Raw genomic sequence first — 13245 nt, forward strand, 5'->3', positions numbered from 1 at the left:
CGTCAAGCTCCTCAGCCCCTCTCTTTCTGTGCATTAGGCAGACGTTTGCACAACAGTTTTAAAAATAGTTGCATTGCAAAGAACAGGACACGCAGCACATGTAGTACAAGGCATGCACTGCAGAGGGACTGGGCTTATTTCTTAATGCAGCATCTCGCATTCAGAAGGTTTTGTATCAGCCCTCATTACAGAGGGCCAGTTGAGATGCAAGCCTATATTAACTCCAGCAGCCAGGCAATGCAGACAGGTCGGATCAGAAATAGCTACCCTAGCAGATCTTTCTTAGGTTCATCCTAAACAGCTTGAGTCTCTAATACTGAACATTCCTAACCAAGACATGCAAGCTTTTCTATTTTTACCTAACAGGCAAAAGTACCACCGCTTTCTGACCAACAGGGAAAAAAAGACAAACTGTAAAGTTGAGCATGTATTTATAGTTCTTGCAGTTCAAACCCTTCAGACCAAAACCAACCCCAGCTGGAACCTGAACAGCCACCGCTGCTGTCCCTGCACACTGCACCAAGTCCATGGACCACCTCACCCATGGGGTCTGGACCTCAGAAGACCCTGAGCATTTTACTCACCCCAATGCCATTCATCTGCCCCTTCCCAGCTAGCAAGAAGGGAGACACGAGCTCACCTATCACTCGGTGGTTGAAGTAATCTGGCAGCATTCGCTCACACACAGCAACCAGCAGCCAAAAGGCTTCTTCCTCTTTGGCATACAACAGCAACACAGAGGTCAAAATATTCATAGACTTACAAGGGCAAAGAAGAAAACGAGATTTGTTAGTGACAGCAAATCCTACTGACAAAAGCTAAATTGTGGCTATTTTTAAAGAAATAAAAGTAGCCTAACATGCTGTAAACAACTAAAAAAAAACCCCAAATAACAAGAGAAATGTAATAGACAGCAAATACATAATTGCAACCCAAAGGCATAACAGGTTTTACAAGCTTATGTACACTGCTTTTCATAAGAGCAGTAGGAAACAGTGGAGAAAAGCACAGTACTGGATTTGCCCAGATACAAAGCAGCTAACTGACAGTGCAAGATGTTTTGGGGCTGCTTTCTTCCCCTTCTGGCATCTGGACCAGTCTGATGTTAATCAGAATTCAGAGAGCTGCACAGAAGGTAAAGTTATTATTTTAGCGGGCCAGCTTTGGAAGAAAGGGGCAGAACTTTAGTTCATTAAATCTCTAGTGCTCTACATGAATCTCATCTGTGCAGGCCCGTTTACTTTGCACTGTCTCCAAGTACTGTGCAAGAAACACATTTTTGAACAAACAGAAATATCAGAAACACTTTTTTTCCCCTCCTTTAAATGCAGTTTTCAAAATGCTGAGGAAATACCTTTGTTAAGTCTGTGCACTTGTTTTCCAGAGTAAATGACATTTAATAGCTGAAATTATGTACTTTTCGTAACTAGAAGGACATTATTTATCAAAACCACCACTAAAAATACTCCCAAGAGAATGATAAAACTGACAGAGTGGAATGAGGGAAAAAAGCAGCGAGCATTATCCCACTGGGAGTTTTTCACCTGGCAGTATCCTATTTTGGGGTTCCTGTGCGCATACGCTGTGAGCACCCTTCTCAGGGCAGCTATACCCGTCTCGCTCTGGAAGGCGGGGTGCTCTGGCAGTGAGCGGTGGAGGTCACGCTCGATCTCCTCTGTCGCCATACAGCACTTGCCCATGGACGCCTCCACCAAATGTACATAGTAACCAGGATGTGAGGTGAGATCCGTCACAGCATCTGAAGGCAGCAGGAAGAGAGAAAGAAGAGGACGCAAATGGATTAGGATGACACTAAACTTAGTGTTGTAGGTATCTCTGCTTGAAAGGATGTAAGCAAGATGGTTTTCCCCAAGGTACCTGACTTTAGCGGAATCTCCAGACCTAAAAGAAATAAAGGCCTAGCAGAATACGTGTCTTGAAAACAAAATAAATATCAGCAAAGCTTATATGACGCAACATCATTCAAAACAGCTTAATACTGACATTGAGTGGAAAACTTCCCCAGCAGAAAGTACTACTGGGAGAAATGTACTTGGCGCTGTTCACAACCTCCAAGGAGGAAAAACTCCACATGAAGGAATACTTTTTACAAATGTTTGAACATGTCATATACTGGATTAAGGACTAAACTTGAGATCATATTGTAGGCACATTCTGGCTCTGCCAGATCTGTGGATGAAACCAGTTGTTTTTTCCATCTCTAGTTTCTACTACCCCTGCCAACATTCAACAAGAAGCAGAACCAGGACTGCTGACTTTAAGATGTCATTATTTTGCAATAATTTGATTTGTCTAGGCTTAAATCAATATTTATTCTACAATCTAATTGTTGCTTGAAGATGAAGATTATTTTATGAAAACATGACGTTAATTTTAAATTACACAGATGAAGAAGATGTTATTTCAATTCTTCTGCACATCATGTTATGTCATCCTGAGATAAAATTTTTACAGATCTACCTAGGTACTTCCTTGTGCTTATGAATTCAGTTCAGATCATCTCTCTTCTGTAAGCAGTATCATAAGCTCCATGTAAACAACATTTAATTGCCCTTGGGAGATTTCTTGCCTAAATGTTTTGCCATGTTCAGAATCTGATGATGCTTACAGCCAACATTTCTAAGCGTGCCCACCTGAGAAGAGCAGCCAGAGTTTGCCTCTTAAGGATTCAGGGATTCCCATAGCAACAAGTTTTCTGATCTTCTCTGTGCGAAACATGCACACAGTTCTGCCATATTCTACAAAATGGTCATCCCACAGGCTCTCTTTGATTTGCTCCCTAGACTGGGAACAAGAAGATATATTTTAAAAGAACAAATAGTGTGTATGTGAGAACTGGTAAACAGAAACATTTTACGTATTAGAAATTCTGCAATGTATTTCCATTACCAATGGAAATAGGAAGTCTGCTCTAAAGGCTACAACTTTCCCCATTTTACACATGCAATTCACCACACAGGGAGAAAAAGTATAAACATTTCCTAGAAAGAAATGGGGGGAGGGAGAAGAAAAAACTCCAAGCAAATAGAAAAGCCGTTATCACATATCTAATTTCTCCAGCCATTACATAGTTCATTTTACTAAAAATGAGTATCTGTTTGAACGTGATCCCATCTTTTTAAAAAAAAAAAAACAAACCAAACCTCCTACAACTTCCCCTAAATGATACATACCTTTCCAAAATCAAGGCCTGCCATTCCTGACTGATGAAAGTCCGACCTTAGTGCTTCTGCATTGAGCAAATAACTGCTCTCCTTTTCAGATTCGCTTCTCTCCTTGCCTTGTGAAGCCTCTGTTCCCAGACATGCAGGCTCACCGTCCCTGAGCACACACATGGATCCAAAGGCAGGGCTGCTCTGGAACGCAGAATCAAAGGTAATGACTGAAAAGAGGCTAAGAACTACGTCCTCAACTGTCTTCAAGACACAGAGCTGGATTAGCCTTTGCCTTTTGCATCAAAACCTTTCGCACCTTTCAGGAGGAAAGGCCTTACTCAAACTTTATACTTCATTTTTTACTTTACAATTCATTTCTATGTCAGGAAAAGGGTTGTTACTTTAAAACAGAAGTTGTTAGTAAATTCTAAGTGTCCTTGATGACAAGCTACCAAACAATCTTCTTTGGTTAGGATTGGAAAAACAGAATCAGAGAACAATTTAGGTTGGAGAGGGCCATCTTTTTCAATCCCCTGCTCAAAGCAGGGCCCCTCAAGACTGTTGCTGGGGGCTGTATCCAGTCAAGTTGAGTAGCTCCAAGGAAGGCGAGTCCACAGCCTCTCTGGGCAGCCTGATCCAGCTCTGCCCACCCTTGAGGGAAAATCTTTCTCTTTTTATCTATTTGGATTTTCCCTTGCTGCATCTTGGGATTGATGCTGCTTGTTCTTCACCACCTCCTAGAAGAGTCTGGCTCCATCTTCTCTGTAACTCCCCATTAGGTAGTGGAAGACAGGCTGCTCCCTCAGTCTATCCTCATAAAGCATGTGCTCCAGTCCCTGATCATCTTGTAGCCCTCCACTAGACTTACTCCAATTTGTCAATGCTTTTCTTGTGTGGTGGGGTAGAGTCAAAACTGGACACAGTACTCCTGATCAGCCTCAGAAGTGCTGAATAAAAGGGAATAGTAACATCCCTTGACCTGCTGGTTACAATCCTGCTAGTACAACCCCATATGCTGTTGGCCCTCTACCTCTTCACTGTAAGAGCACACTGCGTGACTTACAAGCTCAACGTGTGTCTACCATGACCCCTCCACCTTTTCCACATGGCTGCTCACCAGCCAGCCAGCCAGCCAGCCCGCCCCTCCTGTTGCATGGGGTTACTCTGCTAGGCTTCTCATCTGCTTTTGTTGAACTTCATGAGGTCTCTATCAGCCCTCACTGAGATCTCTGTGAAGGGCAGCCCTACCCCCCACCATATTCACTGCTCCTCTCAGTGTGTCAATCACAACCATGCTGCAGTTGTGCTCCATCCTATCAGGCAGGTCTTTAAAGAAGGCATCAGAAAGCACTGGGCCCAAGATCAACCCCCTGAGAAAGGCAGGACAATGGACCAATGGATAAACACACTGAATTCATAATCCCAAAAAAACCCCAGAAGTTCAGTACCTCGTTCTTATTTGGCAAGTTGTTACAGTGCACTGGGTTGCTGGAGTTCACCTCTTTTAGCCTCTGGAGCAGGTTCTCCACCAAAGTATCCCGGTCCTTCAGCTCAATGAACTGAAAGGCCATCTTGCTCCTTATGCTAACAATGATGGGATTAGGGAGAAGGCTTGTGTCCTCCATCTTCTCTATACTGATTACCTTTTCCAGAAACATTATAGAAAACACATTATGCACCACATTCCCACAATATCCTAAAATAGTCTACATGTACCAAAATGAACAAACACAGCATTCATATGCACACATCCTTTAAACATGGTTATTCATATTGCCTTTCCTTGATCAGACACATCCTACCACCTGAAGTTCATGGCCTCTTTAGAAGCTCAAAGCAGACACTAAAAAGTATCCCAGCTGCCTTTTGGTTTTTTTTTTTAAATTACTTCGCAGCCCACTTCTGGAGAGTTGACTGAGGGGAAAGAGAAGAAAGGGAAGTACGACTAAAAGAAGATTTAGAAAAGGATCAATTTGATCAAGTCTGGGGGATGCAGGAGATTTTCTTTCACACTTGAAGATAAGGGAAAACGGTTGTTTTGTTGTTTCTGATTAAGTATATAACACTGTTCTCTTACTGTTTTCTGTTTCTGTATCAGTGGAAGGTAGGTTGCTACAGTTAGGGTATCCTTTGGATGTTATTCTGTTATTAGTTGAGGACGAAAGGAAAGCTTTAATTAAGCGATCATAACAGCCTTGTATCCACAGCATATCAGGCAGGTGTTGGATGACAGCTTCCTTCTCTTTTACTCCCACCACCTTCCCATGCGCTCTCCCTCCATTTAAATAAGTCTCTGATTTTATGGAAATTTGGCAGCTCGTCACTGTATCCAGAAGATCCCCTTTTTCTCTCCGCCCTACAGCTTTGCAAAGTATCCACATGTTTGCTAGAGTTTATCTATGGAAGAAGAGCTTCAACACTTCTAAGTGTTGACCCCAGGTAAGGATGCTTTTATATTGCTAGAGTGGGTCCGAGCTGAAGTCTCCATCAGTGTCAAGCTGGACGTATGCGGCTGTGGAGCTGGGAGGGGAGTCCTGTCTGAGTCTTGGACCGAGCAGACTCTGCTTTTGCAGTGCTCTGTTCTGCTGCATTACCTGTCCATACTTCACTTTGAAGATCATGTTGAATCACCCATATTTTCAGGAACTCATGCCCTAGTGAGTCCCAGAACAAACTTTACAACAATCCTGTAGGCACCATACACCCAAGCATCCTACTCTTTTTCATCAAACGATAGTTTGCAGGTAAATCAAGTGACAGTGGATGTTTCAAGCAGAAAAAGGCAAGTAAGGACCCGAAATGAAACAAACAACTCTACCTCTCTAAGTGGGATGATAACATTGCAGCAGCCATTTTCTTTGCTGGCAAAACAGATATAACTGTCTGAAGTATACATCCTTCCCGCTGTGTGACAGCGACTAAACGGTGTCCAGAGAGAACAGTCTACAACTTCGTGCAGCTTCTCCTTCCTTGGCAATCTGAAGAAGGCCCGAAACAATTCATTCTGCGCTCTGGCTTCAAGATCCCTTAAGAAAAAGCAGTAAGAGCGAATCACAAGACCCTGAAAGCCAGGACATCCAGCACAAGGTTCACTTTTCTTGTTAGCCTCACCAAAGAACAAGGGATACAGAATAAAAGCACCGTGCACAGCAATCTTCACTGCCTATGTGAATAGATTGATAAAAGACCAACTTTGGAATACAAGAAAGAATCATTATCAATACTTGCTTGCTTAACAATAAGGTCAAAAGCAACTACTGTAGTGACTAGGAAGGGAAAGGACACTAATTTAAATCATCTGGTTTGTTGGGGTGTCTTTAAATTACTATTTAACCATGCATTTTCTATGGCTGCTATATGACTTTCCAGCCTCAGAGAGTTACAGATTTCAATGCCCAGGAGATAATTACATCTTTCATCTGATGAACAAAATTGAGCAATGGAGATTAGCTTTATGTTCCTTGTTTCCCTTCCCAGCAGCATTACCAACATCACCCCAGGGATTTTGCACCTGTACCCAAAAGTAATGCATTTGCTCAATGAGTACTTCCGAAGTGGTCAGGAGTAAAAGAGTTAATGATGGTGGCATTTACATCATCGCATCCTTGACTTGCAGAGGTATCAGCCTCTGAGAGCCATGAGAAGAGTTGCAAAATGCAAAACAGTTTCAGGTCACTTACAGACTCAGCTGGGGAGTAACAGCACCAGCTACATTCAGTTTGGACTTGGCTTCCTTCCACATTTATGTGGAGAAACAAAGTTTAAATAAATAAAGCTTTCATTACTGAGCTATGGTTATACAGACTTGGCTTTGGGGATTTTTTTTCTTCTCCTCCTTTTTTAATGAAGAAGTCTGCAGTAATTTAGAGAGCTATGCAATTACATTATAAACAGGCCACAGCTATTAGCTCACCAACAGCAGCTCCAGAAACATTAGGGCTTAAATTCTATCATTTTCTTTACTACAAGTAAATTTTTCCAAACATGATTCACCTTAGGGGAAAAAAAAAAAAAAAAAAGCTTGACTTTGTTCCATTGAAAGAATTTAAAGCGTGGGCTGAAGCATAACAGGGAGTGGTACCTTGGTGCTGTAAATCCCCTCTCCACTCCTTCCTTCACCCTGCTCTTCTGCAGACACCTTCCCCCTACCCCAGCCCTGCTGTTTAAAAATAAATTGAGACTGATGGAAGCCTCTGCTTCAGCATGCAAATCAATTGTTTCATTTCAGTTTAATCCATAGAGAAAACTAAAGCCATGTGAAACAGGGAGGAAGACAATCCAGAACAAACTGAGACCTGAGAAAGGAGGATCTGTTTCTGCGACCAACAGAAAAGGCAGAAGGAGTTTGACCAGCATTCAGCTGCTGTTTCCTTCTCAAGTATTATCTTCCTAATAATATTATCCAAGGAAAACAGACAAATAGTCTCCTGTTTTTCACAAAGAACAAAGAAAAACCCTCTTTGTGAAGAAAGATAAAAAGGTTGCTCCCAAGTTAAAATTCCACAGCGAGAGCAACTCTGATAAGTGCCCGCAGCGATCTGCTATTGTGACAAAGCTGGATCAGGATATGCCTCCTAGTTAACTCACCACTAAAATATTTTCCATTTTTGCACAGCACAGATGAATGCTGCTGATAGCATCTGCAGTCAGGTCTGGGTAGAGCTGTGCTCTCCTGCTATTGTGCTGAGAAGGTAAAACCCTCCGTGCATCTACTCGGTTGTGAAAATTTCTATGTGAATATTTTTTGTGAAAAGAGGCATTATACAGAAGAGTAGGACATCTGTTGACGCAGAGACTGTGTTAAGAGGTGACTGTTTCTAATGCTCCAAAATCTGCAGTTTCTGAGTCTTCAGGATTTTGCTGCATCTCTTGGGGCTGCAGGCTCCAGGCGTGGGGCGGTTCAGACAAGAAGCCACAGGTTTTTAAGCTGAAGAATGACATTTCCCGCATCTGAAACTAAGTGAATTCACCAAGCACCACCTCCAACCCCCTCACCCCATACTGGGAGAAGGCTGCCAACCCCAACATCCCTGGAACTGACTGTCCCTCCATGACTCACAACACAAGGTCACATGGCCACCGCAGAGACCACACCACATCCAGGGATGCCCCAGAGACAAGTGCTGAAACAGGGGCCAGCCTGCTGGTGGGAAGGATCCCAGAAAGAAAAATGGTAGCACGGGGATGAAATGCTGTCAGCACTTACTGCTGTGGGCTCAAACGAGAGGTTTTATTAGAAAGTGGCACACAGTGAAAATATCTCCTGTTAGGCAGGCAAATTCTAGGGCTTAAAGCAGTTGCTTCCTTTCATAAACACAGCCAGACAAAATTAAAGCTGGTTAAAAAAGCCCAAACCCTGTAATTCAAAAACCCCACAAATAAAATCAGTTCCTAAAACAAAACAGACAATTGTTTAAACATGATACAGCAAAGATGCAGCGACTGGCCCATGTCACCAGGTCCCACAGCTTCCATTCTGAGTTTCACAATACCTCCAACGCCAAACAGAAAGGCAACCTTTCTATCTGTGTCCCAATCTGTTTGAAATTTTCTCCTCTAACTTAACAATTTCCATGTTGGTTTAGTTTTTAAGCAAATGCAGCACACTGAGTTGTACCTCAGAAAAAGAAGGAATGCTAATGTTATGTAAAAATAATGTTTATCGAGTGTTTACATGTGCATCAGAAGAATAAAAGGTGAGAAGATGCAATTGCCTTGTTCCCTTCAGAAAACTCAGCAATTCTTTCCAAGTGCAGTTCCCGACTTGCATGGTACGGGATCCTGGACTGCCTCCAACTCCAGCACTTCAAAGTGAATGGCAAGTCTGAACAGCAATAACTCCCTCTGTGTGACCCCTACATTACCTTCCAAGAGTTTTAAATTAAAGGAAATAACACACAAGACTAACAAAATGCCTAAAAGTATCAGGACACTTAAAATTACGTCCTCACTGTCAAATGTTTTTCTCTGTTTTAACTCTAACAGAAGTCAACTTGGCAAGTTTTTAGCTCTGCTGAGTCACTTGCTGTCTATCTAAAATCTAAACAGACTGGTTGACCTCTTGCTTTTAGAGAACAATTATTAGACTTTTCTTGCTATTCAGACTCCAGAAAGTTACAGATTTTAGAAATAACACATCCTATGATACACATCTTGTTTATTGGAAGAACTACTAAATTTGTGTGGCAAGAAAGGCTTCTTGTAAGCAAGCCAGGAGAAGTTATCTGAGAAGAGCCAGCATGGACTTGTCAGACACATGTAAAATGAACATCATTCCCTTATGTGGCAGGAACACTGGACTTGTAGATGGAGGAGATACAATGCTTGTTTTAGGCATAATTTATGAAAATCTTGATATTTTCTCACACGTAACTAATAAAACTGGATCGAAGTGAAAAACTGTTACACCAAACCAGCTGACAAAAGAGTACCCCAAAAAGCAGCCCACAAAGTCTCCCTCGTAAATTGGAAGACTGTATCAAGAGGATCTCCTTGGGGGTCTGTCCTGAACTAGCTTCTGTTCAACATCTTCATCATCAATCCACATGATGGATCAAGAGATTGTAGATTGTTGTTATTAAACTTGCACACAACGTGAGGCTGGTAGAATGAGCAGAACAATTCAGATTGGTAATTACAAACTTAAGGGATGGTGTGGAAAAAAAGCATTACGAGTATTTTCAGCTGTACATCATAAGCTGCACAAATGCAGCATAGACACCAACTCCACCAGCAGCCATTCAGCAAACAGAAAAGACATAGGGGTTACACGGGATCACAAATTGAACATGAGCCAACAGCCTCATGCTCACAGGAGGAAGAGGAGCACCGCACCAGGCTGCAGAAGGGCATGGCCACCAAGATGCAGCATAGCAGTCCCAGAGTTGCTGCAGAGACAGTCATCCTGCTCCTGCCCCGGTCAGCACTAGCAAGGCATTGGGGGCAATCCTGTATCCCACCATCTCATGCCTGCATCCACATGGGATAAGTGATGAATGTCCAGAGAAGAGCAACCAGTAAGGCCAAAATCAGGACCAATAAGAAAAACCTGGCTGAACTAGGGCAGTGCAGTTTAAAGAAGAAAAGAGAAAGGAGATGCATGCCAACCTCCAAATACAAAAATGGTTGCTCTAAAGAGAGAACATCTGATCTCTTCAATAGCACTGGGTAGGACAAGAAGTAGCAGACTCAAAAAGCAACATGGAAGTTTCAAGTTAGACTTCAGAAAGACTTTCCAATGATAGGACAGTGAAGTACCAGTATGGATCCTGGTATTTCTATTACTGGAAATCCTTAAACAGAGGTTAGGAAATCGTCTGTCACAAGAGATACACAGAGATAATTCTAACCCCACCTTTTGCTGGGCAGATGCAATAAAAGGAGATTCTTTCTAGTCACATCCTCCTTGTTGCTCAAGGTTTACAGCTTTCTTGGATTCCCTCTCTGAAGGAATTAATGCGGCCTGAAGTGACATTTACGATTCAAGTTACTTCAAACAGTTTCTGTTCAGCTTAGATCAGTGTTAAAAACCGTCTTTGCCTTTGTATGAGGCAAAGCCATCCTCATTGGCAATTCAGTTAGACATGAAGAAAAGAAACCGAGGTGGTTAGAGCCTGGAGAAACTTATCACACTTTTGAAACCCTACTGACACCAGCACTAAAGCTTTTAAATCGCGTGTTCTGCTCTGGCCAATTTCCTCGCTACATTTGAGGAAGGCAATGGATATTCTTGCATCCTGAAAGAGATGGAAATAAGAAGTACAAGAAACCTATACCAGAGACTTTAGCAACCTTCCTATTAAAAAAGAAAAAATAGTTACTGTATGTTCCAGTAAAATTGTATGGCACATAAATATATCTGCAAGAAATGGCATTTGTAGTTATCAAATGCCTCAGCTTTACTTTGCTTTTTATGGCAATTAACTTAATTGCCATTAATCCCTTTATAATCCATTGTTCTGAGCCTTATCCTCTCATTAAGCAGCACGGAAACTTGTATATTAACTTGTTTGACTCTGGCCATAATATAATTTGTCTCACAAACCGTGGGGCTAATCCCACAGCCTCTCTGAGTCCCATCCCTCCACTGCTGAGGGTGACCCCAAGAGCCTCAGGAACTGCAGCAAAGGTTTCTGGTTTTCAGAATTAATATACAGACCATGATGGCATTAAAAATGCATTTTTAAAAAAATAAAGATATTGAGATGAGCCTCTTGCAAAAGAAAGCCTAACAAACAAAGGCAATCTACAGCAATTTCATTAATTTGACACAGCTGGAATAGTTCTAATGACATGTGGATTATTGCTTGCAGTTTGATAGACTACTATTTGCTTCCAAATCACGCACAAGAATTAACAAAGACAATTATTAGGGAGAAAATGTCAAGAGGAAAATAGTTGTTCTTGTAGTACTACAATGGCTTCAGGAAAAAAAGCAGCAACAAAAACTTCATACACCAAAAAAGTTCAACCCCCCCCCAAACATGTTAGCATTAAAAACCAGTTTATCCACTATTCAATCTACAGACTTGCTTAATCATGTTACATCAAAGTAGTTGCTGAAGTGTGACAAAGGGCACCAGAAACAGCAACTTATCCAATCACTACCTAATTCGTGTAGAGGAAATGGGATTTTGGCATCTTCCGTGTTTCCATGTTTTCCTTTCTTCCATCACAAGTCACAGCACATCAGCACAGGTTAGAGAACATCTTGCCCAGTAACTCTCCAGTAAATATATTTTTATCCTTCCTTCTCCTCTGCCTGCCCCAACATTTTTTTTTAAGTTGCAAGGAAGGAGAGGAAAAAACCTGTTTGAATAAATGTGTGGGATGGTTTCTGTTGCTTGTTTGCTAATAGACATACTACTTTTCAAAAATGCCACAAGGTACTTAGAGGTTGATTCCCTGAGAGCCTCCTTATTATACCATACTACTAAGCTTATAATTTCTTTGCAACTGTAATTTTAGTTTTTTTGTAGTTTTCCATTCAGTTAGTACCCCTGATTCAAAGACTATTTTGGGAAGTGACGACAATGAGTTAAAAATCAATAGATGCTGAAAATATCTCCCCCCAGTTTTTTGCTACATCTCCTCCGGATTTACTTTCCTTGCTTTGTGCATCTAACTTCTCAGTCCAAAAGTGGGAAGAGCGTGGAATGGTAAAGCATGGAAGGCGGCTTAGCTACAACCTATCGCTCACATTACATATCCTACATTTCTTGGGCCTAAAGCCTACAATGTTAACAACACCCAGTTACACATACATTGTAAAAACAACCCGAGCTCTTGTGTTTAAAGTAACGCTGGCTATGAAAAAAAAAAAAGCCTGCAAAGATGTTCATGGCTGCTCACCACTATATGACCTCAAATGAATTCCTTGATGACATCATGGATGAAATCCTGGTGTCAGTGATTTTTCTTATCATGTGTACATATGAAATTGCAGAGAAAGTGCATTTTATTGTTTTAAACTCCATTATGAAACTTTGCAGAAGTGTTTAGCTGAGATGTATAGCCAACACCACTGCAAAAAATGCCCCTCAGAAACAATAAAACTGCTACTGGACATGTCTGTATTTTTTGGGAAAGGATACCATGCATTCCTAATGTTTTAGCCAGGAAGCAACACCTGGGTCATTCCCTTCATACCTCTGGCAGAGGGAGAGGAAGGAAGAGCAGGAAAGGGTATGATTCAGGGGGGGATAAGTGCTCTGCTCACATCCCATTCAGAAAAAAAGTATTTTAAACCAGCATGTTAACCCTGATGCCCCAGGCAAATTCCAATTTGGGCTATTCCATCCTGCCCACCTAAAATTCCTCGGGGCAGTTTCCCCGTCCCCCTTCCTGCAGCAGCAAATAAAACACCGAGTGGTGTGTTGTGCTACCAGCACAGAAATAGTTATCAATCTTCGCCCTGAGAGCTCAATGCATTTCTGTAGTGGGAGAGGAATGCAAAGATGCATTTCGGGGACAGATGGGGTAGAGCTGACAATAGCATATTAATCTGTTGCAACTGCCTGTGGGTTTTATAAGTCCTGTAACTGCTTGCTAAGTCAGCTATGGCAATCAT

The 13245-nt window shown here is 41.9% G+C and overlaps 1 protein-coding gene across 3 annotated transcripts in view; it reads right to left on the reverse strand.

Annotated features, from left to right (window-relative positions):
* TBC1D8 (TBC1 domain family member 8) overlaps positions 1-13245 on the reverse strand; it is a 48968-nt gene that overhangs the window by 10708 nt on the left and 25015 nt on the right. For 2 of the 3 annotated variants that reach the window (XM_074859068.1, XM_074859067.1), the window contains exons 6-11: positions 5995-6202; positions 4625-4819; positions 3195-3377; positions 2655-2805; positions 1545-1759; positions 641-758 (exon numbers count right to left, since the gene is read on the reverse strand). In XM_074859068.1, the coding sequence (XP_074715169.1) occupies positions 641-758; positions 1545-1759; positions 2655-2805; positions 3195-3377; positions 4625-4819; positions 5995-6202 (1070 nt within the window). The remainder of the gene's footprint in view (positions 1-640; positions 759-1544; positions 1760-2654; positions 2806-3194; positions 3378-4624; positions 4820-5994; positions 6203-13245) is intronic. The other variant, XM_074859069.1, reaches the window with a different exon arrangement.

Source organism: Strix uralensis, chromosome 2 (assembly GCF_047716275.1).
Source record: "Strix uralensis isolate ZFMK-TIS-50842 chromosome 2, bStrUra1, whole genome shotgun sequence".
NCBI classification, from domain to species: Eukaryota; Metazoa; Chordata; class Aves; order Strigiformes; family Strigidae; genus Strix; species Strix uralensis.